Source organism: Chiloscyllium plagiosum, chromosome 5 (genome assembly GCF_004010195.1).
Source record: "Chiloscyllium plagiosum isolate BGI_BamShark_2017 chromosome 5, ASM401019v2, whole genome shotgun sequence".
Lineage (NCBI taxonomy): Eukaryota > Metazoa > Chordata > Chondrichthyes > Orectolobiformes > Hemiscylliidae > Chiloscyllium > Chiloscyllium plagiosum.
Window position 1 is genome coordinate 29323366 of NC_057714.1, and position 20173 is coordinate 29343538.

The window sequence follows — 20173 nt, forward strand, 5'->3', positions numbered from 1 at the left end:
AATTCACCTGACCTGCACATCTTTGTGACTGAGAGAGGAAACCTGAGCACCTGGAGGAAACCCATGCAGACATGGGGAAACTCCACACAGACAGTTGCCCGAGGCCGGGAACGAACCTGGGTTCCTGGTGCTGTGAGGCAGCAGTGCTGACTACTGAGCTGTCGTGATGAGGAGCCTTAACATTTTGGAAAGTACTTTCATGAGCATGTGAAATGTCATAACATTCAAGGCTTTGGGCCAAGTGGGAGAAGATGGGACTAGTGTAGGTCAGTGCAGACACAATGGGACAAAGGGTGATTTCTGAGTTATTTGACTCTAGTGCAGTGTACTTCGCCACCATGAAATTGGTAACACTTACATTTACTGTATTGGTAATCTAGACAAAAGTCAGAACTGTACATAATTTAAGCATTGCTCAATATTCTGTTAAACCAGGCTGCAACAAATCCTCCATTATTTAGAATTATCACTTTTTGAAAACGAAAAAGGCAAAAATAGTGCATTGCCATTTCAATGGTGCAAGTGTAACCAAAACTTCCTCTTATTTTCAGTAATAGCGAATCATGCTTGGCATAGCTGCTGTTTATATATGGAAGTTTTTTGTTAGCAAACTAAACTATTTACTCTAGGTAAAGGTGCTGCTGATCAGATTATACAGTTGAATCTTTGAACAATAAAAGTATAATGTGGCAAAGGAGTCCTAGTGCATAGATATGCTTGAAACAAATTGTTTGTTTACTCCTTACTGTCTATCCTCCATCTGAAAGTTTGGTAAATTGAGGTACTGTGCATAAGTTCTTTAAAAACAAAAAGACTCAAACATCAAGTACATTCTCCCCGTGTCTGTGTGGGTTTCCTCCGGGTGCTCCGGTTTCCTCCCATAGTCCAAAGATGTGCAGGTCAGGTGAATTGGCCATGCTAAATTGCCCGTAGTGTTAGGTGAAGGGGTAAATGCAGGGGTATGGGTGGCTTGCGCTTCGGTGGGTCGGTGTGGACTTGTTGGGCCGAAGGGCCTGTTTCCACACTGTAAGTAATCTAATCTAATGACCCCAGGAATAGCAGGGCTTGATTTACAGTATCCAGCCCCACTGGGTGCTAAAGTTTGGCAGTTCATGGTCCCGGGTTCAAAGTGGATTTGATTTAGTTTGTATTGGAAATAAGCAATGAGGATCCTGTGGAAAACCGGGTCTGCACTGCATTTAAGGCATGGCATTGGAAACAGCAAAGGATTTCCTGCAGATGAAAGTTCTGTTGCTGGCAGCATTAAAGGAAATTTCAAAATCAAGGCTGATTAATTTGACAGGTAATCTGAAAGCAGTGTTACCTGACAGAGCTTAAAGTGCGAGCTAATTGAGTTGCTAGCACAGCACCTTGGGTTTTGAGGAAATATGTAAAGAGTGCCAAGTACTCCAGGCAGTGAAATGCTAGAATGAGATTTCCATAGTCCTTGATGACTAAGCCTGTGGGAAGTGCACCCAAGTGTGCCCCTGGGAGACCGTGTTAGGGAACTGGAGCTGGTTGCACTCAGGATCATCTGAGAGTTTGAGGGGGTCACGCCTAAGACACAGGCAGAGAGTAGTTGGATGACCACCAGGTAAGGCAAAGGGAGTACAGGAATCCCTGTGGCCATTCCCATCAAACAGGTATATGGTTTTGAATATTGTTGAGTGTTTTGCGGGGGGGGAGAAAGAGTGGTGACCATCCGGGGAAAATCACAGTAGTCAGGTTGGTGGCACTATGGCTCTGGACAGTAGGAAAGGGTAAAGTAAACAGGCCCTTAGTGATAGGAGACTTGATAGGGGGTCAGATAGGAGATTCTGTGGCAGCAAATGGGAATCCAGGATGGTATGTTGCCTCCTGGGTGCTAGGGCCCAGGAGGACGGTCAGCATCCAGAAGTGATTGTGCACATTGGCACAAATGACATATGTAGAAATAGAGATGAGGCCCTGTGGCATGATTATGGAGAGTTGGAAAAAAGATTAAAAAACCATCACCTCGTCGGTGGTAATCTTTAGATTATTTCCAGTGCCATGTCCTAATGAAGGTAAGAACAGGAGAATGAGGGCATGGCTAACTAATTGTTGCAGCGGACAGATTCAGATTCTTAGAACATTGGGATCTTTTCTGGGGCAGAAGTGACCTGTTCAAGAGGGACAGGTTGCACCTGGACTGGAGAGGGAACCAATATCCTCGTGGGTGGATCTGCTAATGCAACAAGGGAGCGTTGGCTCAGGTACAGCAGTTGGGATCAAGGAAATCCCTGATGGTATATTGGGGATGCAGGAGTTTACTGAAGAAGGAAATCAAGACAGAAAAAAGAGGCAGGGAGCCTCCAGGGTGGTGAGATTTATCCTCTATTCCTGATGAAGGGCTTTTGCACGAAATGTCGATTTTCCTACTCCTCAGATGCTGCCTGACCTGCTGTGCTTTTCCAGCACCACTCTGATCTAAACTCTGCTTTCCAGCATCTACGGTTCTCACTTTTGCCTAGTTGATATATCCAAGAGCCCTGCAAGAGGCTGGAGAAGAAATTGTGAGGTCCCTGATTGATATATTTGCATCATCATTCGCCATGGGTAAGGTTCCAGGATACTGAAGGGTGATGAATATTGTGCTGTTATTCCAGAAGGGCTACAAAGAAAATTCTGAGAATGAGAGACCAGCAAGTCTAAAATCTGTGATAATTTACTTGAAGATTCTGAGGGAGACAATATACAAGGATTTGGAAAGACCGGGTTTGATTTAGGAGTAGTCAGATAACTCTGTGGATGGGAAATCATGCCTTGCAAATTTGTTAGTTTTAATGCAGTGACTAGGCAGGTTGATAAGGGCAGAGCTGTAAGTGTAGTCTGTGGATTTCAACAAGGCCTTTGATAAAATTCCATGTGGTTGGCTGCTCTGAAAGGTCAATCATGTGGAATCAGGCGAGATGGCAAATTGGATACACAGTTGGCTTGATGGTAGGAAGCAGAGGCTAATAGAAAGATGCTTGTCAGACTGGATATCTGTGACTAGTGTTGTGCCTCTGGTCAATACAGGACTTATTGTTGTTTGTTATCTATATCAATGATTTGGATAAGAATGTACAAGGCATAAATTAGTAAGTTTGCAGATGACACTAAAATAGACAATATCGTGGACAGTGAGGAAGGTTATCAGAAATTGCAGCAAGAGCTTGATCAGCTGGGGAAGTGGGCTGAGAAATGGCAAATGGAGTTTAATATAGAGAAGTATGGGATGTTACATAGGAGTTTCATGGTGAATTAAGAAGTATGGTCGAACAGAGGGACCTTGGAGTTCAGGTATACAGTTCTATGAAAGTAGAGTCAAAGGTCGACAGGGCAGTGAAGGTGGCTTTTGGCACACTGGTCTTCATCAGTCAGGGCATTGAGTGTAGAAGTTGGGAAGTTTATGTTGCAGGTGTACAGGACATTGGTGAGGCTGCACTTGGAGTGTTGTGTTCAGTTTTGGTCACCTTGTTTTATGAAGGATGTTATTAAACTGGAGAGCTTGCAGAAGAAATTTTATAAGGATGTTGCCAGGACTCAAGGGAATGAGCTATGGGGAGTGGTTGGACAAGCTAGGACTTTATTCTTTAGAGCGTAGGTGACTGAGGGGGGGGGGGGATCTTCGAATTCTACAAGGTCATGAGAGGCATGGATAGGGTGAAATGCACTTAGTCTTTTTCCCCAGGGTTGGGGAATAGAGGACTAGAGGGCATCAGGTTAGAGGTTAGATGGAACCTGCAAATGGAATGAGCTGCAAGCAGAAGCAATTTAAGGCGGGTACATTAACATTTAAAAGGCATTTGGATAAATATGTGGATAGCAAAGATTTGGAAGGATATGGCCCAAGTGCAGGGCAATGGGTTTAGCGTGGATAGTCCATTTAGTCAGAGTGACCAGTTTGGGCTGAAGGGACTGTCACCGTGCTGCAGGACTACAAAGATATTTGGGTGATCTGCAATTATAGTTGAAGCAGCTGAAGGGTGAGGAGAGGATGAAGATACATACGGCAGAAAAACATCAGGAAAGAGGGATGGATAATAATTTTGAAGTACAAAGGAAAAGGGAAGAGAGAATGTGAATATAAGCTAAAAAGGTTGCAGTTGAAACAGAAGGTGTCAGATGCTGATGCGGGCTCTGGTGGTGAGATCCAGTAAGGAAATGCTGGCAGGTGGGACAAGATTAATTTTGGATATCTCGTCAGTGCAGAGGAGTTGGTCCGAAGGATCTGTTTCTGTGCTTATAACTCCGTGACTCATAGGGTCTGGTAGAGACCTTTAAAATAATTCAGTAAGGTAGAGGTAGAAACTCCTCTCTCACAGGGAACGGTTCAGAGCAAAGACTGCAGTTGCAAATAGATCTGGAGCATTGACAGCAGAAACGAAAGTGTTTATTCACACAAATGTGAAAATCTGGGGCTAATATCCCCAAAAAACCTGACTGCTGAATGAAGTGAAATAGTTGATACTAATATTGTTAGCTCCTTGTGAAGTAATAGTATTGGTATGTCAGACAGAGAGATAAATGAATTGGGGTACATGTTGTCATGGATCTTTTTTTCCTTTTTTTGAAAAAAAAGACTCTAGGTATTGAATGACTGCCCCTGTCTTCTGGGTGTTCATTTCTATAAATTTAAAGGATATATTCATTGTAAGTCTGTTCTTGAAATTTGGATAATATCTAAGACAGTGTGTCAGTTTGCACAATTTAACAAGGAGGAATAAGTAGAAAAGGAGCTGTTCGAGGTTGACTGGGATGTTTTAACCACTTTCTTTTATGTACAGATCAAGTATGAAGAATAAGTTTACATGTAATACTGTCCTATAGGTCAACAGCAGACCCAGGATGGTGGCGATACAAAATGGCATCTGAAAGTACAGCCTGCAACTGTAACTCCTGTTACAGTGGCTGTTGGCAACATTGCCAATGCTACACTGGGCACTGTTAGCCCCAACAGCATCACACAAGTACAGCTCCAACCAGCTAGTGACCAGGATGTTCAGCCTGGAAAAAGGCTAAGGAGAGTTGCATGCTCATGCCCTAACTGTAGAGATGGAGAAGGGAGGTGAGTGATGAAATGAGAATTCTATCTTTTTTACCTTTTATTAATTCCTTTAATGAGTGAATTTCTAAAAGATTTATTATGTTATTTGTATATGGTGAGTGTTGTATTAAATATAGCACCAAAAGATCATTTTGGCATAGTGATCATTTGGCATAGTTTTTAAATGCTATGTTTTCAATTCTCTTTAAAACTCAACTTAAAAACTGCCATAAGTTTACTTTCCGTTTTGTGTGGTCCTTGTCATTAGCACTACAACCACTTTATCTCCCCTAAAGAAAAAGCTGAAGAATGCATACTCTGTACAGATACATGAGGTTACAATCAGATAAGACATGACTTTATTAAATTGTGAAGCAAACTAGCTCTTGTATTTGTAAATGATTGTAAATATTAATCTTGATTAAATGTAAGACATTTGAGCATCATCCATGCTAAACCCATTGCCCTGCACTTGGGCCATATCCTTCCAAATCTTTTCTATGCGCCTATTTGTCCAAATGCCTTTTAAATGTTAATGTACCCGGCAAACATTAGACCAACATTAAAGACTCATTGCTCAGAATCTGAAACATTTCAGAGTAGCGAACATAATTAACTTGGCTTCTGCCAAACTTTTGAAGTTAGAAATATGAACTAGCGAGATCATGAAATAATATAAACAAAGCTTATTATTTTTCAATATATGGGGTTGGAGGAAAATGTAAAACATTTATATCCTTTATATACAAAATGTATATACAAAAATGTATATCCTTTAAATTTATAGAAATGAACACCCAGAAGACAGGGGCAGTCATTCAATACCTAGAGTCTTTTTTTTCAAAAAAAGGAAAAAAAGATCCATGACAACATGTACCCCAATTCATTTATCTCTCTGTCTGACATACCAATACTATTACTTCACAAGGAGCGAAGTTCAGGTACTAGATGTTCAAGTTTAAGATGAGCGGCTAGTGGGATAAAAGTTTTAGAAAATGTAAGGTGAGCTTGTTCCATCGCTGCAGAGCTGCAGTCAACACATTAAATAAAGTACTGAACTCTATAACCAAGCATCAGATACAAGCCAGAGAAATTCTGCACAAACTGGCCAGAGCATGTTCATTCAGCACAGAACAGACCCTTTGGTCCAACGTGTCCATGCCAACCAGACATCCAAATCTGACCAAGTCCCATTTGCCAGCATCTGGCCCCTATCCATCAACGCTTCCTCATTCATATACCCTTTTAAATGTAATTATACCCACCACCACCACTTTCTCTGGTACCACTGAAGCATGAGACCTTGCTAAATGTCACAATTATTGCTCTTCAGCATTCTAATAAATAGCTATTTATCTCATGTGTTCAACAATATACTCAGGATAATTATTAAAAATTGACAATGCAGTCTAGTAGCAACATGCTAAAAGCTGAGGAGATAACTTGCATTCTTGCTGGGGGGGACCAAAGTTCAAATCCATTCTGGACTGGTTCCTGTAGGGGGCAGATTTAGCCACTTATTGTGTAAATATGCCATTGGTTGAAGCATGCCTGAGAATAGGTTCTTGCAATGCTCTGGATTAAAGCCAAAAGTGCCACCCATACATAGATCAGTATTTGAAATGAAGTTGAGAGAATATTTTGGGTGGATTTGCATCTCAACATATCTGTCCAATGATCTTTCCTGCTTTACTACCACAATCGTGTAGGTGTAAAGAAGATCCACTTTCAGGAAATGATATAAATAATCAAAATAAAAATTGAAAATGATTACATTTGATGCATTCGTAAATAGTTATGATTCTGCTGATGTTTATCAGGTTCTTTAATTTTAGAGTTCATCAATTTCTTCTTGAAATCCCATCATGTTCTACAAATATTCTCTTTGAATATATTCAGTAGATACTTGGAAACAGTTGATTAATTAAATAGCCAGTCCATTAAAAATCCACATTGAGCAGTTTGATTTATCACCTGTGTTGTTTTTATAGAATCCCTACAGTGTGAAAGTAGGCACTCTGAAGAGCATCCCATCCAGACACAGCCCCCCTACCACATCCTTGTAACCCTGCATTTCCCATGGTTAACTCACCTAGCCTGCACATCCCTGGACCCTATGTGAAATTTAGCATGGTCAATCCACCTAACCTGCATATTTTTGTACTGTGGGAGGAAACCTGAGCAGACATGGAGATTGAGAGGCTGGAGTCTAACCCAGGCCCCTGGTGCTGTGAGGAAGCAGTGCTAATCACTGAGCCACTATAATGTTTACTACTTTATTATGGTTTGTTACCACTAACCTGAAATGGGTGGAAATTTTGCCCTGTCAAGGCACAGCAAGCACAAGGCTAGTTATTCAGTGTTTCTAGGTCCCAGCTGTACTAGCTGTAGTTCCCAGTGTCTCCTACTGAATGCATGACACACATTTGCTGGAACAACTGAACAGTTAGGAGTGCTATAGAAATCTTAATTCCATCCATTTTGAATCACTGTTGCTTCTAACACTTCAGCAATCTACTGAGAAAGAAACTATTTATACTTGGGTACTGCATTATTTTCACAAAGGATGACTAGCTTGCAAAAAATGTTGGTATGCTTTAATTTTTCTTTTGGAATCTTCCAATTCTGATTTGGTTAAATAGGAGTTCATCTGAACCAGGGAAGAAGAAACAGCACATTTGCCACATGGAGGGTTGTGGAAAAGTCTATGGGAAAACTTCTCACTTACGGGCACATCTTCGCTGGCACACTGGTGAGAGACCGTTTGTGTGCAACTGGCTGTTCTGTGGCAAACGTTTCACCCGGAGTGATGAATTACAGAGGCATAGAAGAACTCATACAGGTTAGTATAATAGACGTGTTTCAGTGCAAAAGGTTCTTCTGGTCTAGGTTCGTTTGGCAGAGGCTCTTCAAATGAGCACTATTATACAATGTCAGTCTTCTCCTTTTTGTCTCAAACTCTTGCACTTCCAATCAATCATCCCCAATGCTTTCTTGAATGCATCATTGAAAGACCACACTCTAGGCAGTGCATTCCACACCTGACTATTTGCTCTGAAAAGATTTTCTCCCCTCAATTTCTGCTTTTGCAAATAATTTCAAATCTGCATGCTCTTGTTCTGTATCCATTTAAAAATGGGAACAATTTCTCTCTGTCCAGTCCACTGGCAATTTTGAAAACTTCTATCAGATCTCCTCTTAGTTTGTTTTTTTAGCTTCACTGAGAACGAGCCTAACCTTTTAAATCGATGTTCATAACTGAAATCTTTCATCCATGATACCATTCTTGTAAATTGCTTCTGTGTTCTCTCCAGTTTGTTCACATCCTTTTTATTAAGTAGTACCCAGAACTGTGTGTAGTATTCCAGCTGAGGTCTAATAAGTACCTTTTCCAAGTTCAACACCATCTCTTTGAAAATAACGAATAGGAAAAGTCTTGAATATTAATTAAAGACCTGGGTATTAATCAGTGAATATTGCTATCAATAATCTGTTTTCAGCATTCAACCCTATGCTTCCTCCTTCTTTGGCTAATTCATTCTGTGGAATAATAGCTTGAAGTTATTAACCTGGCTTTCACTAATATCATCTCATAATCACCTAGCAGAAGATTAAAGAGTAAAGGTCTTTGTTACAGCACAAATAAAATAATACATATACCAGAGAGCCACTGGAAGCTCACGAACATCCCAGCTCAAACTTTGTTGTGAAAGTTCTGGGGTTAATTTTTTTTTTAAACAGTAATTATTTTTGCTACTTTACTCAAACTCAAAGCTAAATCAGATACAGCACTCCAATGCATAATATGCAGCAACCCCCTTGATCTAACATTTTAATCCTATTGCATTCTATGAATTCCTGTGAATTTCATTTAGAAACATCAATATACCTCTTGGAGTTTACTTCTTCAGTAATTTGGGGTGTTTTCTGTTGTGATAAATTTTTTGATTCACTACACAGCAATACCTAAAGTAACTACTTGTGTCTGAAGTTACTTGAAAGCTTCCTGAAACTTACATCTGATCTGATCATTCGTGTTTGAAAATATAAGCATGTGTATAGATATGTGTAGATCAGAGGAACATTGTCATCAAACAAAACCATTAGAAAAGCTTCAGTTGTTATCCAATGACAGTGGTGAAAAATCTTAGTTTAAAGAAATGTTGGATACTGATAGCACTTTTAAAACTTTACAGTATCATCTTGAATGCCAGCATGGAAGCTCTTGATGTTTGGTTTTCACTGACAAAATGATCAATCAGTTTGGTATTCATGAGTTAAATTGAAAGGTGTAAATTTTGTTGTAAAAAGTATTTTAATATCAAGTAATATTGTATTTTTAATCTATGTATCTGTATTTTTGAGGATGTTTGACTATTTAGTGTCAATTTTCCAAATGTATGCTGTCAATATGTCAGTAGATTCGCCAATTGTGGTTCAGTGAGCATTTAAAGTTCATGCATTGAACTTAAACTTTTATTCTTCTTCACTTTAGTTTAAGATAATACATCAAGCTATTTAATAAGTCAGGTGACCAAGTGCAAATCAGGGCGCAGGTAGCAAGATTTGAAATAAACTCTAGTTTCCCAAGGTTAGAATGTGAGGCACTAGTCAGGAGTACATTGGAGTTGTCTAGAGGAAATGAGGTATGGGTGAGGATTTCAGTAGGTGAAGTGATGAGGCAGGTGCAGTTGGGTGATGTCACAAAGATGGAAATAAGATATTTCAGCCATGGCATAAACTTGAAATTGGGAGTTCATCTTGGGTTCAACTGTGACATCAAGGTTGTGAACTGACTGACTGACTATAAAATATTAAGTTTCTATTGTGAAATTAAATAGGTGGTTTATATTTTGGAACTTTTTGCACTGCCCTTTATTTTTACCAGTTTTGTCAGAATGGTTAAAGTATTCAACCAAAAATCAACAATTGCTCCAATAGTGCCACTATCTGTTCAGAATCTGAGAAGTCATGGAAGACTTAGTAAACTAAACACGTTTGATTGTTTGTTGAGAACCTGTGGGATCTAATATGCCCTTGACTATTGCTCTTGAGACAATATATCACATTCTCCTGTCTTAAACAGCTTGAATATGTCTAGCTACTGAAGGCTAGCTTTAAAGGAATTATTCATTTAAGAATTATTTTATGTGTAACACAGTTTTTAATTCCAGGCTATTTTACAAGGGCATCAGAAATTTAAGTGGTAGTGGTCTCTGCTTTATCACGTTGTAATAGTTCAAAATTTTCAAAGCCTGTTTTAATCATATGCTATTGCTGGTACTCGGATGTTGATAAATGTATTTAAATTGACTTTAAAGTACTTGTTTTAAAAGTGTCACCTGAAACATCCTCTCTGTTAACATTAAACACCTTGTGCTTTGAAGTGAGTAGTTGGTATCTGTTAACATTGATCCTTGTCCCCAAAAAAAATAACTTTTTTCCATATTATAACATGGACAAAAGCTTACACTCTCAAGGATTTCCTTATGCAATTTTACATTTGTTCAAGTTGAGAGAGGCTACCCTCACAAGATATTCCATACTTTTATCACTAATCTCAACAGTTTTCCCAGTTTATATCGATCTACAGTTCTGCTAACAATGATGCTATATTTGTCCACATCCCTAAACTGTTTTTTTCAAAAATGGCATTTAATGCAAACAAAGTTACCAGAAGTGAACACTTCAATGTCTTAGCAAAGACAAAATACCCTTTTTCCACAATGAACCATACGCTCCATAATGCTGTGGCACTGCCATTGTGCCAAATGGAATAGATTGAAAGCAAATTTAGCAACTCAAGATGGGGCATTTGTGAATGGCTGTGAATTAGAAACAGTAGAATTGTATTCCACTGCAGTCTGTAACAGCAAAGCCTAGCACCTATCTCATTTCCAATCAAGCCATGGAACCAAAAAGGAATATATCAAAGCTATTTAGGAGGACTGGGCATACCTAAGACTGAGGTGCCTACAATGTAAGGCTATATGCATGCTAAATCATGGATGTACTCCAAAATGCACACAACTAAGTGATCTCACAGCACCCAATCAGATCAATTCTGCAATTTCACCCCATCATTCATGAATGGTGGGCAATTAAATAACAAACCAGAAAAGAAGTCTTAGTTCCGGCAGAGTACATGAATGCAAAAAAAACTGAAGCTAAAGCATTTGCAACGATCATCAGCTAGAAGTGCTCAGAGAACTATTCATTGCAGTCTTGTGTAGAACAACACTGCATACAAGATGTAAGGTGAGAATGACTGCCCTTGACATCAAGGAAGCATTTGTGACTAAATGTGACAGTAGAGGGCCCTAATGGCATTGAGTCGATTGGAATCTGCATAGAATGGGTTTGTTACTGACCGCTATTTGGAGACAGATTTGCCATTTGTCATTGTGGTTGCAGCATGGTCAATTGTCTCAACCCCAGCACATCACTGCAGATATTACTCGGGAAAAGAAGTTGACGAATGTAGGATATTTTCCATCATGTCAGGAGTGGGGGTGTTCAGTTCCTTGTGCAACTCCTCATAACAAAAGTCTGTGCCCACATAGAGCAAGATTTGAACAACTTCTGAGATTAGGCTGATAAAATGGCAAAATATATTTGGACCCCACAAGTGCCGGGCAACAAGCATCTCCGACAACCAAGAATCCTGATCATCTCCCTGCTGACCTTCAGTTGTATTACTATCGATGAATTCTCCAACTGTCACCAGCCTTGGGGACTACCGTTGATCAGCAACATGAGTACTGTGACTGAAAGGGCGCAGTTCAAGGTCTGGGAATTCTGTGACAAGTAACTCAAATCCTGATTTTCCCAAAGCCTTGCCAATATCTAAAAGATACAAGTCAGGTATTTGATGCAATACCGTCTTCTTGTTTAGCTCTGACAACACTCGACTCCTGACAACATACAGGAAAAATCAGCTGACTTGATTGGCACCACATCCAGCATTTTAAACATTCGTTCATTCTCTCCACCATTGTGTATAGTACAAGATGTGTTGCAGTAACCTGCCAAAACATTATTAATGTTTCCCAACCCTGCAATCTCTACCATCTGGAAGGTACAGAGACAGCAGGCATATGAGAACAAGATGACTTCAGGTTCTCTGAAGTTCACACACTGTTCTGAGATGGAAATGCATCACAATTCCTACATTGTCACTAGATCAGAATCCTGAAACAGCCTTCCTAATAGGACCTTACATTTATCGAGACCCCATAGCACAATTGCTCAAGAAGGCTTCTTAAAAGGTGAGTAATAAAAGCTTTGCTGAGCATGTTTACTTGCATCCTATCAACAAATTTAAAATAAAACCAGTGACTTCAGGAGAGCATCCATTATTTGATGGAACAGATAAATGTTCTGTGAACACCTGAGAGAATTCAGGAAGCAATCTATTTGGAGAAGCATTCTTGTGATCCAAATGAAAAAAGCTTTTAAAACAAATTAGACATAGATGAAGGAAAGGAGTATCTTAAAATTTTGACTGTAATGTTCCCTAATTATTCCCCAATTGATCCAAATTGTGGCCATAGTTTTAGCTGAAACTGACAGAAACCACTAGCATTTGGGGTTAAATATAGAAATGGAGAAGTAACTTAGTGACCCTGCTACCCCTCAACAGATGGGCTGTTAAAGTGCCTGCACGTGGGAATTTGAAATCACTGAAGTGATGGGAGGTTCCTCTTTCGTACTGTATCAATTTTTAAACTCTGAAAAATCAGTGTTCTTCCTGTGAAGGGGAAGAATATTTGCCTGGGTGTTTAGCTATGTGCTTCTTCATAACTGCTTCAAAAAAAACACTTCTGACTTTGGAAAATTAAATATTTTATGTAATGTCAAATGACTCCATAATAGTGGTTTGTTTTTTAATATCTTTTGAAGCTTGTTTGATGTTTCAACTTGTATTTGAGCCTTACGTGTGCCAAACCTTATTTCACTCCTTGTAAAATTTGTAAAAAGTAAAGTATAATTAGTGCACACTACTATGTTTGTGAGAATTCTTCAGTTCAGAGCTTCCCTGATTGATGACATCGATATTGTTAGATACCTGGAGATCCCTTAATTTTGTGCCTGATTCAAATTGATGCCTGGAAAAATGACATCTGTGCCAGAAGTTGTCAGTCTTTCTCAGTCAAGGTTGATTTCCACATATAAAACAATCTGTCTTGCCCCTCGGACTGGATTTTGAAAACTGTATGAATCTTGATTGGAGGCAGGTGGGCAAGAGGTTGGCATTTGCAGCCTCCTTGCCAGTCTGCTGCTGTGGTCCAAACCATGCTTGAATGCGAATGACTTGGGATTGAATCAGCGACCGACCAGGAATGCGACCAATTGAGGTTCGTTATTGTTGAGGTCCTGATTCTTTAGCTGAAATCTTTGTGGGCAGCCCACATTTTCCTGGAACTTCTGCACATCATTAACAAAGCTTTGAAAATAACTGTGTCTGCTATGTTGTCCCTTTAGGATTCTGGCAAAGCAGTTGGAGAGTTTTAAGAGCCAAAGCTAGATTTGTCCATACTTGTCCCTCATAGTCTCCATCTCAGATCGCCAGCTGCCTTTTCTGCCAGAGTAGTGTTATAAAGTGACAAAATATGAAATACCAATTTTCATCTTCCATCATCTGCCTTTTATTACCTTTTGACTTTTCATGAAGAAATCTCTTTCTAAAACAAGCATTGACGTAAACCATACAGTTTCCTGAAGGGCTAATGCCCGAAACGTCGATTCTCCTGTTCCCTAGATGCTGCCTGACCTGCTGCGCTTCTCCAGCAACACATTTCTATCATCTGTAAACCATACAGTTACCTTGTCAAGTTGAGCCAAGCTGAAAATGTGTTGCTGGAAAAGCGCAGCAGGTCAGGCAGCATCCAAGGAGCAGGAGAATCGACGTTTTGGGCATGAGCCCTTCCTTATGAAGAAAGCCTAGGAACCCTCCAACCACGAGGGATGAACTCTGATTTCTCCAGTTTCCTCATTTCCCCTCCCCCCACCTTGTCTCAGTCCCAACCCTCGAACTCAGCACCACCTTCCTAACCTGCAATCATCTTCCTGACCTCTCCGCTCCCACCCCCACTCCGGCCTATCACCCTCACCTTAACCACCTTCCACCTATTGCATTTCCAACGCCCTTCCCCCAAGTCCCTCCTCCCTCCCTTTTATCCTAACCTGCTTGGCACACTTTCCTCATTCCTGAAGAAGGGCTCATGCCCAAAACGTCGATTCTCCTGCTCCTTGGATGCTGCCTGACCTGCTGCGCTTTTCCAGCAACACATTTTCAGCTCTGATCTCCATCATTTGCAGTCCTCACTTTCTCCAAGTTGAGCCAAGCTCATGAAACCAATGTAGAGAGGTGTAAAAAAAAAAACTTAGTGGTTAGCACTGCTGCCTCGCAGCGCCAGAGACCCGGGTTCAATTCCCGACTCAGGCGACTGACTGTGTGGAGTTTGCACGTTCTCCCCGTGTCTGCGTGGGTTTCCTCCGGGTGCTCCGGTTTCCTCCCACAGTCCAAAGATGTGCAGGGTCAGGTGAATTGGCCATGCTAAATTGCCCGTAGTGTTAGGTATAGGGGTAAATGTAGGGGTATGGGTGGGTTGCGCTTCGGCGGGTCGGTGTGGACTTGTTGGGCCGAAGGGCCTGTTTCCATACTGTAATGTAATCTAATCTAATCTAAAAATCTATTTTTAATTTTAGTGTTTCTCACAATATAACAAAAGTTGCCTGCACAGTGTAGAGCTTGAGACTGCTAATCCATACATGAGAATGGGCAAATGAGCTGTATTTCAAGAAAACAGCTTTGGGCAGAGCTGAGAACAATTTGTTACATAATTGGAAGACATTATTTCATCCTCTGTCTTTCTGTCTGTTTTGTGCTCTCGCTGTTTCTCTTTTCATACCCTACCCCCAGCAGCACCCAAAGATAAAGCTAATTGGAGAAAAATCTATTCTTTGTCAATTAGAGAATATTTACAGATTTTGCCATTGTTGAGATTACAAGACACCCTTGAACCAGCTGTCATCTCAGTTTGCACCTAATATCTCAAGAACTAAAGGGTTCTTTTGAACCACTAGTCTTTCTTTTGCACTAGATGTACTTCACTTTTAAACTTTACACCTAAATTTGTGTGTTTGATGTTGCAGTTTAGTTGCAGTTTATTTTTTCTTTGGATTATTGGTTAAGTAAGGACATGTGTTGCTGGAAAAGCGCAGCAGGACAGGCAGCATCCAGGGAACAGGAGAATCTACGTTTCGGGCATAAGCCCCCGAAACGTCAATTCTCCTGTTCCCTGGATGCTGCCTGACCTGCTGCGCTTTTCCAGCAACACATTTCCAGCTCTGATCTCCAGCATTTGCAGACCTCACTTTCTCCTCCTTATTAGTTAAGTAAGCCTAGTATTTCACTCCTTTTAGTTTTGATATAGTGGAGTATGTTTTAATTAGAAATTACTAAAATAGATATAAATATTTGTGTTCAACCAAGGGCATATTAAAAGGCATGATTCTGCCTGACCTGTGCTTTCCCAGCAATGCACTCTTGACTCTGATTTCTAGCATCTGCAGTCCTTACTCTCTCCATATAGAAAGGCAGCCAGTTTACCTTTACTCATTTCCTTGGAGTGCAGGTTCATAGCTCCTTGAAAGTGGAGTCGCAGGTAGATAGGATAGTGAAGAAGGGTTTGGTATGCTTTCCTTTATTGGTCAGAGTATTGAGTATAGGAGTTGGGAGGTCATGTTGCGGCTGTACGTGACATTGGTTAGGCCACTGTTGGAATATTGCGTGCAATTCTGGTCTCCTTCCTATCGGAAAGATGTTGTGAAACTGGAAAGGGTTCAGAAAATATTTACAAAGATGTTGCCAGGGTTGGAGGATCTGAGCTACAGGGAGAGGCTGAACAGGCTGGGGCTGTTTTCCCTGGAGCGTTGGAGGCTGAGGGAGTGGTGGAGGCTGGTACAATTGCAACATTTGAGGCATTTGGATGGGTATATGAGTAGGAAGGGTTTGGAGGGATATGGGCTGGGTGCTGGCAGGTGGGACTAGATTGGGTTGGGATATCTGGTCGGCATGGACAGGTTGGACCGAAGGGTCTGTTTCCGTGCTGTACATCTCTATGACTCTATAATAGTGAAGCTCGTCCCATCAGGCTTCTAACGGGAATAGCGGGCCATCCATGATTGTTCGGATGGCTAGCTCACTTCCTGGAATTTAGTTGAAAACTTTGAAAATGCCCATTGGTTCACCTAAGTCACATTCATTCTTTGTTCCCGAACCCTGATTGAAATGCCACTTCTTCTGTTCTGAACTGCTGTGATTTAGATATGAGTCTTGATATGTTATTTCAGTTTTGTTTATTTACAAGCATTTCTGAAAGATCATTTCACCTCATTTGAGTTGTTCCCCATGAGCAAAAACATTTTGTAGACAAGGACTTTTACTACTCATCTCAAAAGAATATGTGGAAGTTAAACATAATGTAGGCATGGTATTCCTCTGTATTTTAAGTCCGTTTTGGAGTAAACAGTATTACTGTTGGAAGCTATCATGAAAAGTGTCACTAGGAGTTGCACTAGTTGACCAAAATGAGTTATAACACAAGATAGACTATCCTATCCTAGAAATTTAGTTTAGGGGAACAAAACAATAACTTTTACCATAACTGTCTGCTGTTCTTCAACATTCAAATATTTCAGTGAGCAAGTTCGTCAGTAAATGTTCTATCCAGTGAACTATGGAATTCATTTTTAGGAACTGGTCTCCAGATCAGCTAAGTTCTAATCATTGTGAATAGCACAGACTCGACAATTCAAATAGTATTGTTTGTATTAATTAAGGGTGTATTTTTAGGCTTGATTTTACTACCAACTTTCTCTGTGCATTTTAAAAAAAGACTATCCTAATTTGTATTGCTATTTTGTATTGCTCTCTTGGAAGCTATGAAACTAAGTGTTAGCTTTCTTGAAAGGAACAGCTGCTGTTGACAAGACCTTATTTCTAGCCTTGATGAAACCCCATTAATGTTGAAAAATTCTCTACAGGTTGCATTGATCTGAACTGCATAGATTTTGGTTTGGATCTTGCGTATATGTTGTACAGAATAAAACTACCAAGTAAGTATCCTAAAATTTAAAAGATTCCTGTTTTAAAGTAAAGGATATTGGTTAGATGATGGAGGATAATTTGTCGATAATAAAAATGAAGCTTGTGTAGTTTGCTTGTCAAATGAAATGGTGTTAAGAATTCTCCAGGTAATTTACTATGGGCTATTTTGTAGTATTTCAACTTTTCCCTGTGGAATGACAAATTCTGTAGCACGCATTTAGACAAAACTAGGGGTGTATCACAGCTGGGGCAGCAGGTAATTAGTTTGGCTACACCTGGGTTGCAGTGGAATGACAGCAGGTTGCTCACTCTGACAGCAAACTAGTGACCCCTACTGGAAGTCTGTAAGTAGGAATGTAGTGATAATATTGAGCTGCAGCTGTGTCAGCTTTAAGTCACAGGACTCCAAGACTTGAAAATGAAAATAAAAACTGACTCTGCATTGTCACATTTAAGGAGTGTTGCACTATTGGAGGCACAATCTTTTGGATGAGTTTAATTTTGAATGGGTGTCAAATCAGTTAGAGAAAGAGAGGAAAAAGGAGACAAAAGGGCAAAGTGATTTTCTATAGTTAACTTTTTTATATAGAAACTCCAGCAGATAAAGCCTACAGGAATTGGGTTTCACATTATAATAGTCAACTTCCATTGCCAGCGGTATTAATTGGCAGTAATTATCATCTCAAAAGGTAGGATTACTACTTATGATAATACTTCACTTTCTATAGAGTTTTGTTAGTATGCTAACTAGCTTCCGAAGTTGTACCCTCTCTCAGCTTGAGTTTATTGGAGCGTGTTGATCGATATTGGCTCCTAGTTAAACAGCTTAATTTTGACCACCTTGCCCTTGTTTACAGATTACTCCATCACATAACCTGACCCTGTGTCTCTCATCTCCTGTAGCTATACTGCATAACTTTCCAATTTATTTGGACTGTTACAGTTCTGGCCTTTTTGAGCATTCTGCATTTTTATTTCTCCGCCATCGGCAGTTCTAATATCTGCGATTCCTTGCACCTATTCATCCATTAAACTTTTGCCTCTCTCTCTCTTTTTAAGGTGTTATTTCAAACCACCACTGAAACTGAGCAGCTGACCTGGTGTCCTATTTTGTTTGGCAGTGCTCTTACGAAGTGTCTTGATATGTTTTATCATTTTTAATGATATGATTAGTTTGTTGATCACCATGTATTAACAAACTTTACAGCATTCAGTACATTTCAGTGGTGACTTGCACAGTAAGTTTGGAGAATCTAATAGTAGAGTCGTGCAACTCGGACAGCAACTTTTGGATTCGAGTTTAACTATGCATCTGGTGCCTGAAGTTAAGATTTGTGAACCAATGATGGTGACTACGGATAGCGCCTCTGTTATTTCTGTAAGAAAATCTGAACCAACGCACCCCAGTACCAATTAAGATATTTGAGATTTATAAATGAGGGAATAAATATTCTGCATTTAACCTGAAAGTTCACTGAGAGATTGTATTTTTAATGTGAACGTGGAGCATTATTTCTGATCCAGATTAGCAGCAGTATTTTGTTTTTGTTCCAGTTTAGACCGTTGATTTGCCTTTCTACAATAATGAATCTGAGTTGCATTCTGATCTAGTTATGCTGACATACATTTGTAACTTTTTGATTGTGTACAATACTTGCTTGAATCAACCTGGTGAATGGATCATCATGCCTGTGGCATTTTGCCCAGAATGCTTTACATCTGAAATGAAGTGTAGTAAATTATTAATCTGTTTTCAGAGCACAGCATTCAAAACGCAGTCCTATTTTAATTGGCTGGCGTTAGCTGATGGTTAGACTTGGTAATGCTATAGTAACTGTGTTAAATGTGTCTCCAAATAGTAAAGCGTTGTCCGATAGCAGCAGAATTCGTTTGTCCTTAGGATTTGATCTTTAAATTAGAATTTTGTTTTCTGGTATTCAAACATGTATAAACCTAAATATAAACCAAAACGTTAATTAGAATAGTTGAATTGGTAAAATGTTTCACATACAAATTATATAATTTTTCAGTGGGTTGGCAGAGAATCAAACAATTGCAATTATTTTAATCAACCAGTTTGGACATGTTTTTAAACACCTGTGGTGCAGGTGAAACTTGAACCCAGATCTATTGTCCCAGCGACAGGGTCATTACTGCTCACTGCAAGGGATTTACAAAGATTTCATTGTAAATCTGTGGTTTTAGCACACAATTTCCACCCTTTCCCTGTCTGAGGCAACCTCCCCAATAAGAGTTAAAATCTCAGCTCCTCTTTCAACTAAACCATTCAGACATATTATGACACATCTCTGGGACAGGTAGAACAATTTTTGGTGTAATAATTAATTGCTTTTAGAATTGATTTTATTGAAATGGTTGAACTTCTATGTACATTAACTAAAGGTGATTCAGTTAAATGGGCAACTTTATTTCCTATCTTGTACAGCACTTTTCATTGAATCCTGTTTCCAATTCCGTTTTGACTATTGTACATGATCAAAAGCTACCCAGTAAATGCAGGACTATATCTGAGCAACTAAATAAAATATATATAGTAATATTTTCTTTGTACTGGTGAGTGAGGCAGATATTAAACATGAATGGATGACTTTTTTAACTGCTTGAAATAGAATTAATTTATAGCACAACCCAAATTAAGTGCAAATTCATCTTGTGAACTAAACATTTTGATTTTATCTAGAAGGATGATAGTGATCAAAGGGATTTGGAAATGCATTGGTGCTGAATTACAACTAAATATTCTTTTTCGTTTGCTCCAAGCCTGCAAGGGACTTCCTTTAGTCATTTATTTTTGTAATGTAAGGTTGGGAATGCTGTGTTCAGAGTTGATGTGAAAGGAATGCAGTGTAAAAGTTGGGAATTTGTTGAGTCTCAAATTGAAATTTTATTTAATATTTTGAAATTAATTTTAGTTTGCAGTTTCTCTCTATCTTATTTAGTAGTTGACAGTTGTTTGTCAGCTGTAGGTAATTGCTTGGATAGCTGTT

The 20173-nt window shown here is 39.6% G+C and overlaps 1 protein-coding gene across 2 annotated transcripts in view; it reads left to right on the forward strand.

Moving 5' to 3' along the window:
- sp4 (sp4 transcription factor) overlaps positions 1–20173 on the forward strand; it is a 55516-nt gene that overhangs the window by 30621 nt on the left and 4722 nt on the right. For both annotated transcript variants that reach the window (XM_043689804.1, XM_043689805.1), the window contains exons 4-5: positions 4834–5071; positions 7693–7892. In XM_043689804.1, coding sequence (XP_043545739.1) covers positions 4834–5071; positions 7693–7892 — 438 coding nt within the window. The remainder of the gene's footprint in view (positions 1–4833; positions 5072–7692; positions 7893–20173) is intronic.